Source organism: Aedes albopictus, chromosome 2 (genome assembly GCF_035046485.1).
Source record: "Aedes albopictus strain Foshan chromosome 2, AalbF5, whole genome shotgun sequence".
Classification (NCBI taxonomy): Eukaryota; Metazoa; Arthropoda; class Insecta; order Diptera; family Culicidae; genus Aedes; species Aedes albopictus.
Genome location: NC_085137.1, coordinates 71,638,130 through 71,659,135, shown reverse-complemented (window position 1 = coordinate 71,659,135; position 21,006 = coordinate 71,638,130). Strand labels below are relative to the sequence as shown.

Sequence of the window (21,006 nt, the reverse complement as noted above, 5' to 3'; positions counted from 1 at the left end):
TCCTAGATAAACCATATTGCTAACAATCCTAAGGATCTTCATAGGCACCTCTAAGGAAACCGTATCGCAAACTTGTAGTACGAAGTTTCAACCAAATGTTTTATGCAAATCAAACTCAATACTTGAACAAAATTCGTAAACTAAATTTGTATGGTACAAACCAAAGGAATATAGAAAGTAGCAATCAATGATTTCGCAAACTAGGTAGTATTACAGGTAGGAAAAGGGGAGGTCAAACCGTGAGGTTTGCAGAGCTTTGCAACAGAACAGCAAGCGAAAGGAAGCAAGTCATACGGTTCACTAAAAATGGAACAAGTCGAAGGAGTTTAAGTTAGGCAGAAGCATAATTAAAATAATCAGTAGAAGAAGAAACAGAAGCAATTACAGTAACTACAGATCCATTCGCAGTAAGGCAATCGAAATATTACGCTAGAGTTCAACAAAAGTTTACGCAGTCGTATAGCAGACAAACAGGCAGTTACTAGGCGAGCGTTATAGTAGTAGTAGAAGAAGAAGCAGAAGAACAGGGGGCTTTGTTAGATTACCTATATAACTGGTGACCAACGTGCGAAATTTTCTATGATTGCCCTTGATCTCGGGAAGATCCACTAAGTATTAGCAATTGTGTGGTTAGGTTTCGCATCGCGAGTTTATGTACAACGGGGAAGAGTGCGGTTGGTTGGTTCAGCATTATTTCAATACACAACAACAGAAGACGGTCACGATTTGATTTTTTTTTGTACAGGTTTGTTTGGTTTTGTCATTTTGCAAGGCAGCGTGTGTATGCAAAGAGAAAAAGAGAATGAGAAGAGAAAAAGAACACTTTATAATTGGACCATGATAAGAAAATTGAAAGACGCGATACCTCCCAGAAGTAGTAAATTGTGTACTTCGATAATAATATTGGGAGATTATCTCTATACAAGTCATCATATTTGCTTTTTTTACTTCATACGTCATTTCGAGATGCTTGCATCGATTTGTGTCATTTTTTGAAAGATTTCACAGAAGTGAAGAGAACAATTTGATAAAGCTCTTTACTGAATATAGGCGCCCTTCTAACAAATAGCTAATTGTGGGTTTGATTCCTACCAAAGCACCTGGATTTGTTTTCGCAATTTCAATATTAATTGAACACTAGAAACACGTGGGAGCTCCTTGAAAAATCCCAGAGGGAAGTTCTAGAGGATTTTCCAAAGGAAACTCCTAGAGGATTCTCAGAGAGAACTCCATGAGGATTCTCAGAGAAAAACTCCTTGAAGCTTCCTAGAGGAAACTCAATGACGATTCCCAGAGAACTTTTTGAGGATGCCCACAAAAACTCATTGAGAATTCCCAGAGGCAATTCCTTGAGGACTCCCAGAGAAAACTCCTTGAGGATTCCTTGAGTGAACTCCTTGAGAATTCCCAGAAGCAACTCCATAAGGATTTTCAGAGGAAACTCCCAGAGTGAACTCTTGCAGGATTCCCGGAGGGAATTCCTTCCTTCCTAGAGGGAACTCTTACAAGATTCCCAGAGGTCAGAGGGATCTCCTTGAGGATTCTTAGAAGGAACTCCTGCAGGATTCCCACAAGGAAGTCGTCGAGGATTTCCAGAGCGAACTCCTTGAGGATTCCTAGGGATTCCTAGTAGGAACTCCGTGAGGATTCCCAAAGGGGCCTCCTTGAGGATTCCCAGAGGGAATACTCTGGAGGTTTCCAGACGGAATCCTTTCAGGATTTCCATAGAGAACTCCTAGAGGATTCCCAGAGAAAACTCCATGAAGATTCCTAGAGTGAATTCCTTGAGGATTCCTAGATGAAGCTCCTGCAGGATTCCCAGAAGTGACTCCAGTAGGATTGTCAGAGGATACTCCTTAAGGATTCCTAGGGATTCCTAGAGAGAACTCCTGCAGGATTCCCAGAGGGAACTCGTTGAGAATTCCCAGAGACGATTCCGTAAGGATTCCCAGAGGCAACTCCTGCAGATTCCCAGAGCACACTTCTTGATAATTTCCAGAAGGAACTCCTGCAGGATTTCCAGAGGGAACTCTAGTAGGATTCCCAGAGGGGACTTCTTGAGGATTCCCAGAGAAATTCCCTTAGGGTTCCCAGAGGGAACACCTTGAGGATTCCTAGAGGGAATTCCTTGAGGATTGCTAGAGAGAACTCCTGGGATTCCCGGAGACAGATACTTTAGGACTCCTTGCGGGAACTCTTGCAGGATTCCCAGAGGGGACTCTTTGAGAATTCCCAGAGGGTATTCCCTGAGGGTTTCCAGAGGAAATCCTATGAGGATTCCCAGAGGAAACTCCTACAGGATTCCCAGACACCAGAGCGATCTTCTTGAAGATTCCTAGAGGGAACTCCTGCATGATTCCCAGAGGCCAGAGGGATCTCTATGAGGATTCCTAGAGAGAACTCCTGTAGGATTCCCAGAGGGAACTCCTTGAAGATTCTCAGAGAAAACTCCTTGAAGATTCCCAGAGGCCGGTTCTTCGAGGACTTCTGAAGAGAACTTAGAGCAAACTTCTTGAGGATTCCCCAAAACTCTAGCAGGTTTCCCAGAGCATACTACTAGAGAATTCCTAGAAGAAACTCTTTGAGGATTTCTAGGGATTCCTAGAGAGAACTCCTTGAGGATTCCGAGAGGGAACACCTGCAGGATTCCCAGAGCGAAGTCGTTGGGGATTCCCAAAGGGATTTCCCCTTGAAGATTCCTAAGGATTCCTAGAGAGAACTCCTTCGGGATTCCCGGAGGCAAATCCTTTAGGACTCCTAGAGGAAACTCTTACAGGATTCTCAGAGGGGACTCTTTGAGGATTCCCAGAGCGAACTCCTGCAAGATTCTCAGAGGGAACTCTTGCATTATTCCCAGAGGAAATACATTGAGGATTCCTAGAGGGAACTCCTGTAGGGTTCCCAGAGACCAGAGTTCCTGAAGGAACTCCTGTAAGAATCCCAAAAAGAACTTCTGCTGGAATCCTAGAAAAACAACTCCCACAAGATTCTCGGAGAACCCCAGAAGAAACTCGTGGACAAATTTCTGGACAAATTTCGTAAAGATTTTCCGGAAAGAATACCGGAGAAACTCCTGGAGGTACAGATGGAGCTTCTAGATGAATCTCAGAGGGAACTTCTGGAGACATTCAAAAAGTGCTTTGTTAAAATCCAGATTTAATTTCTTAAGGAATTCCGATTCCTGGTAGCCTTCCTGAAGGAATCACAGTACAAATTCCAGGAGGAAATAAAAATGGGGCTTCTGGATTAATTTCAGAAAGAAATCCCAAAATAAATTCACTGAGAAATCCCGGAAGTCAGGAACTCTTCGGCATTCAAACAAAACCTTGTCATCAAATTTCAAGAGACAACCATGCGGAACTATACGGGATTGCCAAGAGGAATCCCAGTAACATTTCACGAGGAATTCTAGAAGGAACCTCTAGGGGAAACCTGAAAGGAGTTCCGAAGGATTTCCAAAAGATTGCATAAAAAAACTCATGCGATTTTCTTAACTCTAAACTCAGAAGACGGACGATCCACAAGAGACGAACCAGCCCATGGCTGACAATTTCTGAATTGAAGCAATAAAAAATAACTCAAAAAAAAGCATCTAAAGAAATCCGTGAAGGAATTCCTGGAGGAATCTCAGAAGAAATTCATGGAGAATCCCTGAAGGAACTATCAATGGACTTTCTGGAGGAATTTCAAGCGGATCTTCTGCGAAAATCCCAGAAGAAACTTCTTGGGAAATGCCAAAAAACTCCAACTAATAACCTGGAAAAACTTTAGAAACTTGATTAATTAGAAAAAAAAGGGGATAATCTTACGATATTTCCTAAAGGAACAACAGGAACATGTCTGGAAGAATCTTAGGAAAAATCTTCAAAAGAATCCCTCTAGGAATCCCAAAAGAGTTTCTGTGTTACTGTGATTCCTCCTGGAGTTTCTTCTAGCATTTTCCTATAGTTTCTCCCGGGAATGTTTCAGAGTCTTTTCCCATTTTCCTGAGATTTTCACCAAACTTAATCAAGAGCTCCTTGCATGATCCCTCCGTAAGTTATATCTGGAATTTCTTCCAATTGTCCCTAGTTTTCCAGAGTTCCGAGTTGAGACATCTCTCTCGGAAACCCTTTCGGAAATTCATTTCCTGGAAGTTTTTCCTGGAATGTCTACACTAGCTTTTTCCGACGCTTTCCTAATACTTCATCCCGAAATTTCTCCCGGAGCTGATTGTGGAATTTTACCCGGATTACTTTCCGACGGTGTTCCCTCCAAGATTTCTCCTGAAGTTTTCGTTGGAATTAGTTTAGGAATCCTTTGGAAAAATAAAGGATTTGTTTCGAGATTTCAACACGAATTCTTCCTGGGATATTCTCTTAATCCTAGTGGTGCATTAGGGTCATTATGACCCAGACAGACAGATTGAGCTAGTGCACGTCAGCACGGTGAGCGTCAGCTAATGTACGAAGAAGGTTAAGAGGATGGAAGAAATCCAGGAATTCTTGCTGGGATTGATCCAGGATTGCGGCTGGGATTCATTCAGGAATATCTGGTTGAATCCACCAAGAAATCATGCTAGAATTCTTCATGCTCTTCCTGCTGGGAATCCTCTAGGATTACTTGGAGGATTCCTAAGAGTAATAACTGAAGAAATCCCAGCTGAAAATGTTTGAGAAAACCCAGCAAGAATTCCTGAAGTAAGCCTAGTAGAAATATCTGAAGGAATCCAAGCTGTAAATTCAGCTAGTATTCCGAAAGAAATTCATATAGAAATTCTTGGAGAAGTCCAAGGAAGGAAATTCTTGGAGAATCCAAGGAAGGAAATTCTTGGAGAATCCAAGGAGGAATTACAGGACGAATTTGTATAGAAATCCTGGGGGAAACTTCTGGAGAATCTCCATGGATTCCTCCAGAAATTCATCCGACATTTTTTTCCATGGACTCCATCAGACTTCTAGGGATTCTTCCAGGAATTCCTCTTCGTATTCCTACTGGAAAACCTTTTCAGATTCCTTTGGGAATTTCTGTTGAAATTGATTCTGAAATGCTGCTGGGATTTCTCCAGGAATTAATGGTGGGAATCTTGCAAGAAATCTTGCTGGGATTCCTCAAGCAATCCCTGATGGAAATATTCTAGAAATCCCTGGAGAAATACCATCTGGAAATGCTTTAGAAGTCCCAGCAATAATTTCTGGAGATATTCCGAGACGAATTTCTAGAGGAATTCTTACAGAAATCCCTAAAATTGCTGGAAGAATCCTTGGGAAATCTATGGATAAATCTCAGTGGAGAAATCAGGCATTCCTGTAGGAATTCCATAAGGATTTTTCAAAAGATTTCTCCAGTAATTTATCTTAGAGTTCCTATAGGGATGCCTGCTGGAGTTTCTCCGAAAATTCCTCATTGAATTCCTTTAGGATTTTCTCCTGGAGGACTCCTCAAGGGAGTCCATTATTTTTTTTTTAGAAATTGTGCTATGATTCCTGCAGAGATTTCTTCAAGGATTTATCCAGGAATATCTCCAATTATTATCTTTGAGAGTCCGTCAGGCATTCCTGGAGGATTCCCTGCAGGTATTACATGGAAAACCCAGAAAAAATTCTACCAGAAATGTATCATCGAATCCCAGTAGTAGTTCCTAAAATAATCTCAATAGGGTTCTCAGTAAGAAAGCCAAATTTCTGAATAAATCCATTAATTATCCTACGGAAACGGCTAAGCCGTCTCGAGGAAATCAAACGATTTTATTTTAATTTGCCCAACGTTTCGACCACTTTAGGGGTCTTCTTCAGGGGGTATTCAAATCCGTCAATTCTTCGCTGAACGGGTTAAATCAGGCAGATATTTCCAGCAAGTCGACGATTCCGATAAGATGCTGCGAATTCCAGGTGGACGCGGATGTATCTGGGAGTTAAAATTGATCCAGGAAATTCCTCCACAGGGATTTTTCTATAAATTACATCAGGGATTCTTTCTGGAACTGATTTAGAGATACCTCTTGGAATGCCCTCCAGGATTTACACCGGCATTTTTACAAAATTTAAGGAATGTTTACTTGGATTCCTCTTTGAGCATGTTCCAAAATTCCTGAATTCCGACCGATTTCGCCCGGAGATTTTCGCAAAGATATTGCAAGATTTCTTTCAGAGATAAAAGTCCTTCGCGAAATTTCTCCCAGAGTTCCTCCTGCGTTTTCTCTTAGAATATTTTCTCAAGTGTTGCTCTCGGGATACCTCTCAGAATTTATTAAGATTTATCCTTGCCTTTTTCCTTAGATTTCTTCTGGAGTTTCACAGGACCTATTCTTGAGGAGTTCTTCCAGCGATTTCTTTCTGAGGTTCCTCCAGACTTTACTTTCTCAATTGTTTCCGAGAATTCTTGCTGTGATCCTCCTGATAATTTTTCCGTTTCTGCTATGAAATGGCGTAAAAGCGTGGGTATAATGATTCCTTGCCTAATTTGATGCTGTTTGAGTTATATACAAAAATTCAGCTTATTACTACCAATCTAGTACTTCACCGAACGTGCCCCATTCTTTCCAGAATCCCTCCCGGGCTTTCTTTGGGCGTTTCTTCTCAGAATTTCTCTAATGGTTACTCCGGGAGTTCTTGTCGGAATTTTACATGAGTTTTTCTCTAAATACCTACTGGGATTGCCAACGAAATTCCTTGAGAGAAATTCCCGGAGATATATCGGAAAGAATCCTGATGGAGTCTCGCGAGGAATTCCGAGAAGAATTATTAGAGAATCCCGAGAAAATCTGAAACTTGTCAGAAAAACTTGTGTGTGTAATCTTGGGTGGAAACATAAGAGAAATTCCGGAAGGAACTCTGGAAACCTTAGAGAGATATTCCCGAAGGAACTACGGTTGAAAATTCCCAAAGAACCCACAGAAATAGCGGAAAATTATGTGGGAGAAATCCCTCGAGAAACTCAGATGTACAGGGAAACCCATTGGAAGACATCCCGGGAGGTACTACTGCAGAAACCCCGTGAAAAACTTCTACAGAGATCCTAGAATGAACTGTGAAAGAAATCCCAGCAACTACTCTCAGAATTCCCGGAAGAAACACCGGAAAATCCTGGGAGGAACTCTTGGAGCAAGTCTGGGAAACCCCATGGATGGAATCTTGGGAGGAATTCCTGGAGAATTCTAGAAAGAAACTCCGGTGAACGTCCAGGAATATCTCCGGGCAATGCGTAAGAACTTTTAGAAGAAATTTCGGTAGAAATTCAAGGATAATGTCCAATCAAATTTCTAAACACATCTCTGAAGAAAATCATAACCATTGAAAGAGTGCTTGGGATCACAGGATTATTTCGGTACTGTTCGTTTTTAATCGAAATTATAGATATTCCAACGTAGTTTCCGGATTTCCTTAGGATTTTGATCGGAATATCAATATTGCTGGGGCTAACTATTCAAAATTTAAAATACTATTTTCATTCATTCCGAACGCGTTGTTATAATTATGTTCAAGAGTTGTAGTGTAGAAAACCTCACAAATAGCATTTACTACCAAAATGTAGGTTACTCAAATTTACTAAATTTTGTTCATATGACTTTTTGAAAGGACTGAATGGACTCTGGAAAGCTTACAAGTCACTGAAAAAATATATCGGTAAAATTCGGAAAATCATTTTTGAATGAACTTACATAATGCAAAGAGATTCTACAACAAGAATTCAATCCCAGATGAAGCGAAAATATGTAATTAACTGAGCCTCGTTTTCTTTTTTTTTTTTTTTTGATAAAGATGTAATGATTAGTATCACAAAATGCAATTTCCAAGAAAAACATTTATATTACTTAAATACAAAAAAGTAATTCCTCCGGTATTAGTAAAAATCCAATTTTCAGAGTAGCCGTTATGCAGAACACTAGAATAAATATGGTAATGAGGAAATAAGAAGATCCAAATGTGTCGTTAAATGTAAAATATTAATACTGCTGTGGAAGGTATGGTATCTATATGGAATTGATCCAGTAGCAGCTAAGATTACAATCCAAGATATAGCCCCAGCAAAGAGCCTCACACTTACAGGATGGAATTTTCTTGAAGACGGTTTTCGCCATAAAGTCCTGAAAGCGTTGTGCATAGAAGGAAGGCCGGTGTACCGATACGGTATCCTACAAGAAGAAGAAGAAGTAAAATCATTAAACACTACACTACACTACACTGATCATCGCCGGACACTTACACCATCGTGAATAATACTTTTCCACGTGTGTTCGAGCTTTTTCCTTAACCTATAGGACTGCAGGATGTCGATGATACCGATGAACAGTAGGAGCCGCTCACCCTTTTCGCTGCGCGCTGGAATACCACCCGGTCTGGAGGGGTTGGGAAGCAGAAGGAATACGTAAGTCTAGCGAGGGTTATGGGCCCATACTCAGAGCCAAATTTTCTGGGGGTACTTACGGTACATCATCCTCTTCGTCAATCGGTTCACTTTCGGCCTGAATACTTTCCATTGCAGTCGAGTGCGCAACAAGTCGCTGTCGGTTGATCGATCTGTGGATTTGTTGATTTTGGGGGAAGGAACAAAAGAAAAGTGTTATGGATTGAGAAGAAAATAAAGGGAAGTAAAAGCAAATGATTTCGATGGACAAGGTGATGTCTGAAATATTAAATGTCCTTAATAATGAGAGAAATGTTGCGATAAGATTGCAATATCATCAGTCGGTCCAGTAAACTGATTGAAATTTCTACAATGTATTACTGACTTAAGCAAGTAACAATTTTCAAAACTACGGGCAATCGTGAAGTAAATATAGTACATTTTTTTAGGAATCAGCAACTTGGACTGACAAGTCGAATGATGGTCAGTGTTAAAAATATGAGGATTCTGATATATGACCAACTGTTTAGCATTTACGCATGGTCCTTATACATATGTATAAAAGCCTATGAGAAATGGCATTGAACTGCTTTATAGAATATGAAAGTTCCGAGAAAGTTAGTCAACCTACAGAAGGGCTAAAACCAACTCGAGAACTGTGTAATCCAAACAATAGTACAAAAAATAAACAACATGTCGTGAAAAACGAAAAACGGCCGCTCCGTACGCTTTCGGTTCCTGCAAGCGAGAGGGATTCCTACCTAATGATCATTTTTCCGTACGTTGAGTTCCTGTATCGGGAAGGAGATTTCCAGAGAGAGGGGACAAAAAACGGAATGTAAGTTTAGTCGTTTGCGTTCTTCTTCGTCCAACATTGACTATTGAGGTTGAGGAAGGATTTATTTGCTGCTTTAAACATAACCATCACTACAACTAGAAAACAGCAAGACGAAAAAAACCCTTCAGCCTATCTTTGGAATATGGGTCCTAAAAAGAACACAGTCCTAGGGATTTGGAACAGGCGACAGGACTTTGCGATGGTCGGTTTCGCCTAATCTGCGAAACAATGCATTGGAACTTAGGAATCAAAAGAAACAAGACATCCATGTTAACTGACTGGGTGCACTTTGGAGGCTGTCTGGTGTATGAACAACTGTCGGGTTTGCAACGATCTCTCGCTACAGGATGTGGCCCTGACACGGGGGTATTGTTGATGTAGTTTGTATGTACACGGACGAAAAGCTCATTTGGAAATACACGTAAAACAGGATTTCCCTACGTAAACGTGAGCGTGGAATAAATTTGTGATTCAAATAGCGGTGCAGTGATGAAATTATTTGTATTTTTTTTAACAATGAACTGGACATTAGCAAACATAACTCATATATACATTAAAGAATAATCTTTAAGTATTTTTCAACAGAACATTAGTATGTAACATTAAAAATCTGTACGCATTGAGTAGAGACATATCAATTACAAAAAAATATTATCGATGTCTTTGTAAATAATAAAAAAAACAAAAAAAATAAAATAAACTTTTTAAAAATGACATTAACAAAAAATAGTAAAACGAGGTATAAAATACACTTCCGAAAAGTTTTACAACCATGCAAAGATGAGGACATAAAGTCCTCAAAACTAATCCCTTGATTATTATATAATGCCTTTAAGAAACTATCAATATACAGATTTTAAACGAATCACAATCCGAGAAATATCAGCCAGCTTTTGCGATTAAATAAATCAAATCAAAAAAGCAAAAAGAGAATTGCCAATCACGCCGTCCTGATAGCAGATTAAATTCTCTTCATTCTCATGCTCTCTATAAACGACGACTATGTTCATGCCTCGCGCCGCTGCGCTGGTGTGGTGCTCTACCTGCCGCAGGCACATTGTTTGTGTCGGGGGTGGAAAGGTATCCTGCTAGATAGAACTCGTTCATTGACGTGCGCGTTTGTGTGTGGGCGGGCGCATATGTGCTTTTCAATATTTGTAATCACAGTTTGGCGGAAACATATTCCTCTTGCGGCGTACTTCTAGTGCTGTCGTCTAATACCCCCCAGCATCCCATGAAAATCTAATCATACCACCTCGTGGTAGCGCTTCTGCAACCGAAAATTAAGTTTCTCCTGTACACGCAATCTAGTGTCGTTGAACGGGTATTACCCCATCCAAGTAATGTAAAACAGCGGTTCTCAAACATTCGATAGAAAGTCATTGGTTTCAATATTTCAAATCAGTGATCTCCAAGCCTCTTTCTACAATTCCGGGTAGAGGTGAAATACTAGGAAAGGAGATAAAAAATCTGAAAATAAAACCAAGAATTGTTTTTGACACATTCTACCGTGACGTTACAACGTTTTGACGCCTTTTTGGTCAGATTTTTCACTATAACTCGTAAATTCGACCGTAAACCCTCATATATTTTTCCATATTCGGATTCCTTGTAAAATTTCCAATAAGTTTAATCAGTTGAACAGTTGGTTTTCATTGGAAGAGTAGGTTAAAAAAAGAATTAGTACCGTGACGTTACAACGTTGTAACGTTACGCTACTAATTCCCATTTATAACATATTTTTCCAATGAATACTAATTGTTCAATACAGTAAAACCTCCATGAGTCGATATTGAAAGGACCATCGACTCAAGGAAATATCGAGTAGTGGAACAAAAATCCTTTGGGAAGTTTTTTGGGGGGACCATCATAGTAACCCAGAAATTATTTTTTTACCATGGAAAAAAATACCTCCATGAGTCGATATCGAGTCAAGGAACATCGACTCATGGAGGTTCGACTGTATATTAAAATTTTTGGAAATTTTACAAGGAATCCGAATATGCAAAAATATTTGAGGGTTTTCGGTTGAATTTGTGAAAAATCTGACCAAAAAGGTGTCAAAACGTTGTAACGTCACGGTAGAATGTGTCTTTTGCAACCTCTGAACAATAGAGAACCAAATATTTGACTATTGGTTAGATTTTACAAGATCTAAATATGATATGATGTTGATATGCCACGAGAAAATGTTACATATTATGTACATATGTGTAGTATACAGATGCTTTCTCAACTATATGAGCAAATCTTTTTTTGCGTGTGGTTAGCTATAAGCTGCAACTTAGTCCTTTGTCCATCTACATTTTTTGGGGAAACACTTTTTCTCATTTTCCCCCCACCCGTGAATCTATATGAAGTCATGACTCCTCTATGGAGCCACCATATTGAACCGCCGTTCTTCCACGCTACAGTATGAAATGCTGTATCGCGTTAACTACACCTAAGCAGGCAGCCCTATTAGCACGTTGTAAGCAGCACAGCACCGGTGAAATTAGCTGAAAAACTTCAGCAACCAAGAAATGCAAAAGTAGAGCAAAAAATGCACGTAGGCTCCAAAAAAGATGCTCTTTTGGATGAAACACGAAAAACTACAATTTTCTAAAATTCCGAACTCAAATTGTGTTCAAAAAAGAGCACCTCAATGCCAGTGATCTGAAAACTCATGATCTATCACATCAAACAAAATGTACCGATGAAACCTATATGTTTTCTACGAAACACGCCACCCCACCGCATGTTTGAGAACCGCTGGTACATAGTTGCTGAAAAGCATGTTTTTGCATCTCTTAACCGATTTTCCGGGTCTAACCCACCTTCAGCATTCAATCAACTCGACACATTGCCCATGATTGTGTCAAATGTAACAAGTTATCGTATCGTATCGTGTTCAGTGTGGGTGCATAGTACGGTTACAGAATCATCGTTCCTTAAAGCAACTGAATCATGCTTTGAAACTAACGCTCAAGCACATCAACGTAAATATACATCGCTTTCAGCCATCATAAACTGCATTTTAGATTATAAAAAAGCGGAAATCCTTAAAAGGAGGAAACATATGACACAACGGCGTCGATCCCCCCCCCCCCCCAGAGAGAGATTTTACCGACAAGCATTGAAATCAAAACTAACTTGATGGCTGAACACATCAGTACTAGCGAAACAAACACCAAATAATCACGACAGTGATTCGTGGCTCCCCCCCTCACCCTTCCTTACCTGCTCCGGTTCAGGGCCGTCGCTCGTTGTTCTTCCCGCTCCTGCACCATATACTGGTCGGCTTCCGGTGCGTCCTCGTAGTCGCTTTCCCCTTCGGATTTGGCTTTCGCCGCCGCTTCCTGTTTCTCTTTTAGCGCCTGGTCCAGATTGTGCACCCCGACTAGCAGCGAGTAGTCCATGATTTTGAACGATTCCAGCACCCGACAGTCCCGCTGGATGGTTTTGATCAGGGCATTGCACGTGTCCGCCTCGAGCAGGATCCCATTGGGGTGGTGCTCCATAAAGTCCAGATCCTTGTAGGTGGGCGACGGTTTCAGCCGTTCCGCTTTGTTGGCCTGTTTTATCGAGGACGAGAGGTATTATTCAGAATCAGATTTTGGTGTCGAGAAGACTTGACGACTTACCTTTCGCTTGTAGGTCGACCCTTTCAGATCGTACTTTAAATGCATCTTCACGTACGAAGGTAGCAAATTGTTCATGGCCACTAGTCGAACGTTTTTACTATTGCACTGGTAGCAGTACAGGCCGAAGAATTTCGGCAGCAACGTGCGGGGGTTTTGATTTAGATTCATGTAATATCTAGAAAAACGGAGAAAGGAAGAGAGCGAGAGGTCGTTGGTTATAATCTTAGAGTAACAATACCCCTCCAAATCGGTTTGCGTTGGGGGATGAAAGCGGAATTTACCTGAGATGTGAGACTTTCCAATGAATTTTCTAAAAACGTTGGAGCTTGACTCCTTTAAAGGGTGAAAATCAACCATGGCGAATAGTTGGTACTATAGCCATAATTGGTACACTTATCCTACATGAAGCTCAAAACTTTAAATTTTCAGACATATTTTGACGAAATCTCTCAAAGATATGTGAGGATCTCTCAAAGATATGTGAGGATTCTCTTTCCTGATTATATCCTGATGATATCTCTGGATTAATTTTCGGAAGAATCTTCGAAAAACTTCTGAATCTTAGATTCTGGCAGTACTAAAAGGATTGAAATACCAGAAACAAGTTCTGGAGGACTTTTGAATGAACAATACAATAACGAATGTAAACAACAATATCTGAAAAAATGGAAGAGTATCTTTAGAAGAAAAGAATATTTACAGTATTCATGAAAGTAAGGGAACTTTTAAAGGAATCCTTGAGAAAATATATAAAAAGAACTTTCTGAATTACTCTCTGGCTTTCGTGGAAATACGGAAAAAAACTAAAGCCTTTCGGGAGATCGACCAGCGGTGTATCCAGGAGGGGCCCTTAAAGGGGCAAATTTGGCCAAATGGAACATTATTGAAGAACCAAACTTCATAATAATGCTGATTTTCTATTTATTGTAGTAGACACAAGAAGGACAAACACAAATGTGTGATACAGCAACAAAATTATAGGCGTTTATGGTGTGGGAATTTTTGTATCACATTTTATTTAAAAAAAAAAAGTATCATCAAATCTGCGCCGTTGCAAGACATAAGGCATATTTAATTTGATATGAAATTATTTATTCATGATAATTATGCCTATTTCTATTACAAAATTAATAAATTAACATTTTCATAAAGATGGAATTTTCAGATAACATTACATATGGTCAAATTAGACCCTTTGATTGATTGATTGATTTGTCTTTATTTAAGAGACTTTCAGCTAGCCCCTTTGAGGCCCTCCTTATGGACAGTACTGGTCGATCACCCAAAACGCTTTGGATTTATTCATATTTCCACAAGTAGAATCCAACAAAAGTCCGGTTGAAATTCTCATGGAACACCATCGTAACCTTCCCTAGTCAGGATGATTTTTTTACAAAAATTTTAAGCTATAAAAATGCACTGAAATAATTCAGAGAAGTTTTGCAGATTTCCTGAAGAAATTGTTAAAATATCTTGAAGATATAAATTTCATTTAATAGTTTCTTGAAAATAAAACCAAATTTGACCGAATTTCTATAGATATTTTGAAATATTTATCACTTCAGAAAGGAAATATCTGCTGAAATTGCTGAAGAAATCTTGTAACAAATAAACTGGATCGAATCCTAAAAGAATCTCTGAATAAATTTGTAACGAAATATTTGCAAAAAAAAAAACTCAAAACCTAAAGAGAGCTTTTCTACTGATCATTCTTTTTAGATTTTCGAAGCCAACTCTGGCAGGATACTTGATAACACTAGTTTTCAGCATTTTTGATATCCGTAAGTAGAATCTGCCCGTAGTTCGAAAACATGAAAAAAATAATACAGAAGATTGAAAAAAAAATCGACTTTCCATACAAACCTGACGATTTGAATTCTATTTTTGTTCTATTTTAAACAAAGTTGCTCCCTTCGTATATCTCATTCTTCGTAACCAATGCTCCGATGGAGCAGAAAATTTGACTGGAGCTCGAAAACATCTAACGCTGAGGAACAACTTTTAAATTATTTTATTTTATTAAGAAAAATGAACTCCATTTTTTAATTTTGCTAAAATGTTAGGAGCCTGTCCCACATACACTGCAATAAATTACCTTTGATTATTCTGAAGCAAAAACTGAGTTCAGATGATTAAAATATATTGTATTTAGATTTCTATTCATGCAAAAAGACTGAAAATTGATTGACTGTAACGCAACATATTTAAATTTTAGTAGATTTTATGTTTTCAAAAACTGTAGAGCTCAACTTTCAGAAAAAAAACTCATAAACTGTTCTACTTAAAATTTTTACAAGTACCGTTTTGAAATTAGCAAATAATTATGCATCATGGTCGTCGATAGAAGTTCAGGACTTCTAATTTATTTTGTAAACTAGTGTAATCTTGCATCAAAGCCTTTTATTTGATCAACTTAATCGATCAATTACAGAGTTAGAGTTGCATGTATGATTCCAGATTATTCTGGATACAAGCTCCATTTAACGGACTTAGGAGAGATTTCTGAAGCATGTTTTGAAGCAATTTCTAAAGGATTTCTTATAAAACTTTTCGAATAATTAAAAAAAAAACTATGGAAGAATTTGGAAAAACTCTTGATTGGAATGGTGGGTTCCAAAGTTACACAGGGATAAAGGGAACATAAAGGATTATTGTGGTAAATTTTGAAAATTTTCTATGGAAATTACTACAACACATCCCGGAATAAATCAAAGATAAATTTCTGGAGACCAACAGCTGTACGATAATAAAGTGACCTCTACGAAAGTTTTTGAATTTTTGGATGGTTTTTATCAAAATCTGTAAATAAATGTTTAAGGGAGGACGTTGTGAAGAAGTTTGTGCTAGAATTTTCAAAAAAGGAGTTGCAAAAGAGATTTCTTCAATAAATTCTTGAAGGAATCTTTGGAAAAGAAAACCAGAAAGATTCTTTGGGGTAGTATGAATGAAGTTTCACAAGAAAAACTTGAATCTCAGTTGAAATTTGTGGCATAAAGAAATATTGAGAAAATATTTAGTTAAATTTAATAAAACTGTGCGGGAAGTTCCGGAAGAACTAAATAACTAAAACTAAAACAATAATTATTGTCTCTTTATATAAATCGTAAAACTAATTTATGAAGTAATTCCCGATGAAAATTACCAGAAAATCTTCAAATAATTTCCTAAAAGATACTCTGAAAAACATCTCTGATAAAGCTCCTGAAGGGAAGCCTGAAAAAAATCCCAAAAGTAAGCACAGGATATTTTTTTTATTGAAATATGAAAATAGTTTTTGCTGGCATCTTCCATATTTCTTCCTGAAGAAACTTCTAAAAACATTCGATAAAATTAAATGAGTAATTTGCGAATTTAAAAAAAAATCAATGGAGAATATTCTGAATCCGAAAAACAACTCTGCAAGGAGCTGGATGTGTGACTTAATATGACTAGAACTACAATACAAGAATGAATAATAGGAGACCTCTCTGGTAGAAATCGTCGAGTAATCCTGAAGGTTTAATCTCAAGAAACCTTATTCGACTTTATCAAACCTAACTCTATTCTCAATCTTAACCTTCCGTCAATCGCGCGGTTGGTCTCCACCGCCAGCACCACGCTAATGCTGAGTACAAAAAGCGAGATTTTTCTAGCCTGTTGTACAAAATACAACAGCGCGACCGCTCGAGGGTTAAGAGAACAAAATTCTAGAGAAAATTTTCCTTGAAACAGTTAAAAAATATCACGGTGCATCCAGTTGTGGAAGAATTTCCGGAAAAATAAGAATCCATGGAAAGATGTCAAGTGTATTATTTAAGGTAACATGAAGACTGGACACGAAAAATATGAGACAAACAAATTAATGTATAACTTTTGATTGCGTGCACAAAAATAGCCGACTTTTAAATTGGGAATAATACCTTATGTGTAGCTTATACCAAAGAAAATTCAATTGAAATCGGTCGAGGCGGGGATATCTTAAAAATAAGAGACTTACCATTTGAGAACCTTGGGCAAACAAACACTTTAAAAAATATCATTTTTTTAACCTAAATCTGTGGAGCCATAAATACTGAACCGATTTCAATGAAAACGTTTCTGTACGTAAAGTATGCATGTAGAAGTATTGTGCCAAAATTTCATTCAGTTTGATCTAACCGTTAATGTGTAGCACTATGTCACAATAAGCAGATGTGATGACACTGTAAAAGTTTTATAAATAAAAATCAGGACAGTGTCGCCAGTTCTGCAGAAAAAAAATAGTGCACACTGGTTGTACAATTGTTAAGTGCCAAAAATTTGAAAAAAGCCGCTTTTTGTTTGAATTGTTAAAAAAAAAAGTACTGAACCGATTAGAACACGAGCGGCTACTGCAACACTGATGGAATATATTCCTATATTATACCTAGATGAATCCTAGAATCTCTCAAAAAAACCTCTTGCGTGATATTTTTGGAGAAATTTCTTGAGTGAAGAAGTTAAGCCATGAGAAACTATCCCAAAAAATCTTTGTAGTAATTATTTATTACAGCATGTTGGGCTAGTTCATAGGGAAGACTGGATAGACTTAATCCTTTTTTCTTAATTTGCCTGTAACTTTAAAGAAAACACAAAACTAGATCCGATTTTTACTTATAATGATAGGTAGTTATTATTATTATGTTTTATTAAAGACACTTTACCGGATAAGTTAACATTTGTGTCCAAATGGCAGGTAAACATCTATTGCAAACTTATACACAACAGAAAGACCTTAAATTATTGTTAAAGTTAAACTGTGTTTTAAAGAGGCATTTCTTATGATATATTTTACAAAAATGGATCACATTTGATCCCCTTTTGAGCTCACGATTCATCAAAAGGGAAGCTTGCTTTTTGAGATTTGTGCGTCTGAAGTTCTGATGCACTGTTGAAGCGAGATTCCAAAACGTTTGTCCTTCAACAAAGTCTTTTGTCCAAAAGTAATTTTGAAAAAAAGTGTGCTAGAAGCAAACTAGTTTTGATTCCGAAAAAAATCTTCAAGTCTCCTCAATCTTCCCTATAGGATTCAAAACCGGTGAAATTCTGAAGAAGATCATGGATTAGTGTTAGAAGCAATATCTGAGATATTGCCGATTTTTTTATGAGAATGCTTCTAAAAGTCAACGAAAAAGATCTGAAGAACGAAACTAAACGAAAAATTCTAAATACAATACCCGAAATAATTTTCAGAGAGATTTTAGAAACCATCCTTAGAGAAACATCTACTGAACCGATTCCAGTTTTGGAGGATTTCTATATGAGTAATATTCATTGAGTATCTACTGAAAATCCCCCAGCAATCTACATAGGAAAGAATTCAGCAACCTCTGGAAAGCATGAATACAACAATACCCGAGTAGACGGGTATATCTAAATCGTATCTCAAGATGTCCAATTTTAGATGTCATATCTCGATGTAATTCACATGTATTATTCAAAGATTTCTGAAAATTTCCAACAAATTTAATTCTTCTGAACGAAATGGAACACATACACCCTTAGAGATGACTCGATGCTAGTGAAATGCCATGTGCCCCTTTCTTAGCTGTGAAACGAAAAACCTTATGCTCTTACTCCCCTAATATTCACAACAGTGCGCCACAGTTGAGTGCTAAGCATCGTTGCCTGAGCATTCTAAGCTTGAATTATCTATTTTTTGAAGGAAAAATATATACAAATCTTGTCTGATATTGTTATAATCTTGTAATATATTACCGAATATTTAGCACTTCTCCATACTAAATTTTGATATTATTTCTGATAGTTTTACATCTTATCTCCAATATGAGTTCCTAAAAATACTCAATCAGCAATTACTGAATAGGTTATCCGTTAGAATTTTGCGTAAAGAATCGACAATAAGTGAAAATTCACAAACAAATAAAAATTCACCTCGAGTATTTACCGAAGAAATTTATTTTTGGACAATTCATCAAAGAGAACTTCTAAAGAAATCCTAGAGAATTAAAAAAAATATGCTGGAGAGCTCTCTGGTCTCCATTAAATTCCTGGATACCGCGAAAATGTCTGGATGTAGTAAAACATGAGTAAATTGTTGGAATTGTTTTACAAAGAAACAGCACAACAGGAATAATAATGTCCTGAGAAATTTTCAAAATGAATATTTGTATTTACTTTGGAATATTTGGAATAATTCCTGAAAAAAAATATTGGGAGTCCTCTCTAATATTTTATTTTTAAAATTTTCTTTGAAGAGTTCCTCGAAAAAAAAATTAACAAGTTTCCTTATGAAATCCTAAAACAACCTTTACTGCACAATGAAGATATACCTATTCAAATTAATGAAAGGTTCTTCTAAAGAAATATAAACTTTTTGACCCCAAAAAAATATCGGAATTGATAGATCTCTAGAGAAAAAAAATGGAAAATTGCCTTCGGATCTAAGGTACACCGGGACAAGTTGGAACGGGTGCGACCAGATAAAACGCGAAGTTTTGAAATAGATTTCAATAAAATTTGAAAATTTATCCTTTGCTGAAAGATTGTTTGAACCAAAACTAGGTGTCATGGCAATCAAATTGTTTATCATCATTAGAAAACATCATGTTAACCCACTGTTCCATCGTACCCCACCCGTTTCAGCTTGTCCCGGTGTACCTTACGCTAATTTGCATTGCGCATTTGTTCAGGATTATCGTAAACAAAACTCTAGCAGGATATTTAATGGTATTACTTGCGAAATACCTTCACAAAACCCTTGGAAATCCCTATTTCCCAAACTTTTATTTTAAGCCGATGTGCCCGTGCCTGCTCCAAAATATTATAAGTTAGGTAAGTATTGCTTCTCTACGCTCATGAGCGGGTTCCACACCACGGATAATTAAGGGTTATATCCTATTCCACTTTCCTAAAAATTTCATCCTAAATTCACGGAGCAGTGCATTTCACGCCCACCCATATTCGAGCAGACACGAAATTAATCAATTCAATCGCTTTTCCCCCAGCCCGTGCGCGCGTGGGTGCGAGCTTTGTCCTGACCGACCCACACCCGTCTGTATCGACAAGGGTGCGTAAGACCGGGCGGCGTGGGAACAAAACACAAAATCAATCTGAATTGCCAGACAAAACCGAAAACACCTACCCTGGTAACAGTTTTTGCAGAAATTCGCCCTCCTTATGCTGTACAGTCTTGATGATGAACTCGTCGTCATCGGTTAGATAGAATATCGACCCGGACGCACCCGGATTCGAGAGTTCCCGCAGCGGGGCTGAACACATTGACATCTGAAACGAGCGGCGGCGGTTAGTCAAAGCTGGATCAACAAAAATGATATCTCATCATATAGTCTTACCATGAAATCGTCCGGCTGAATGCCGAACAGGTCCCGAAAGTACCGAAACGCAATCGGGGCGTAGATTTTGAACTTAAATTCGCTAAAGTGGTGCGCCGGCGTCATGCTGGAGCCCTCCGGGGGAAACGATATCGTCTCCAGCTCCCAAAAGTCCATCATCAGCAGATCTCGGCGGGGCTTGGACGCCAGACTGCCGACCGTGTGCTGAATACCGAGCTGGATCGAGCCCATGATCTGCGTCGTTTGGATCTTCTTGTAGGTGATTTCGCCGCCCTCGCCCACCCTCCGATGGCCGATCTTGCGCTCCTTGTCTGACTTGGGCCTGTGGGGCCGCGAGGCCAGGGGCTGGTCCGCCGACATCTGTTTGGGGATAGGAAGGAAGAGAAAAACGAAATCGGGAATTAGCGATGTATGTAACGTGCGATGTGGGTTGTTTCGTAGGAATAATTCTAGTGGACTCATCCCTAGCAATGTTAAATGCACGTAGAGTAAATTAGGCAATGGTGGTTTTAAATATATTAAAATTACAGCACGGATGCATCGAGTAGCGAAGTATAACCACAAAGTGCTCCTCGTGGCAATTGTTCAGAAACCCCCTGCTATCTGATACATTACCCCCTTTTACAACACTGGACTATTATAACATTATTCGCTTTAAATTATACATGTAGATTGTAGATTGTTATAGCAATTCTATTATACTTAATTAGGTGCTAATCAACTACTCGCACCTACTCAGGATTCCCTAGATGGCTAAATTTACACATCCAGATGGTCATTAAAACTCCCGTCCCCTAGAACTAACTGCACGCTAGAGTAAATACAAATGCAATGAATGTTTTATCACAGGAAATGGAAACATTCTACCACCTCGTCCATCCATTCCACCTAACCTAAATGCATTTCA

General features: G+C 38.4%; 1 protein-coding gene across 25 annotated transcripts in view; it reads right to left on the bottom strand.

Moving 5' to 3' along the window:
* LOC109416244 (phosphatidylinositol 4-phosphate 5-kinase type-1 alpha) overlaps positions 1-21,006 on the bottom strand; it is a 207,287-nt gene that overhangs the window by 49,318 nt on the left and 136,963 nt on the right. For 13 of the 25 annotated variants that reach the window (XR_009997419.1, XM_062849886.1, XM_062849900.1 and 10 more), the window contains 9 exons: positions 20,100-20,459; positions 19,889-20,031; positions 12,787-12,961; positions 12,383-12,717; positions 9,087-9,116; positions 8,406-8,498; positions 8,185-8,317; positions 8,026-8,113; positions 546-608 (listed from right to left, as the gene is read on the bottom strand). Coding sequence is in view for 24 of the 25 variants with exons in the window: in XM_062849886.1 (XP_062705870.1) it covers positions 546-608; positions 8,026-8,113; positions 8,185-8,317; positions 8,406-8,498; positions 9,087-9,116; positions 12,383-12,717; positions 12,787-12,961; positions 19,889-20,031; positions 20,100-20,459 (1,420 nt within the window). In the remaining variant the exon portion in view is untranslated. The remainder of the gene's footprint in view (positions 1-545; positions 609-8,025; positions 8,114-8,184; positions 8,318-8,405; positions 8,499-9,086; positions 9,117-12,382; positions 12,718-12,786; positions 12,962-19,888; positions 20,032-20,099; positions 20,460-21,006) is intronic. The other 12 variants (XM_062849894.1, XM_062849898.1, XM_062849905.1 and 9 more) reach the window with 3 other exon arrangements.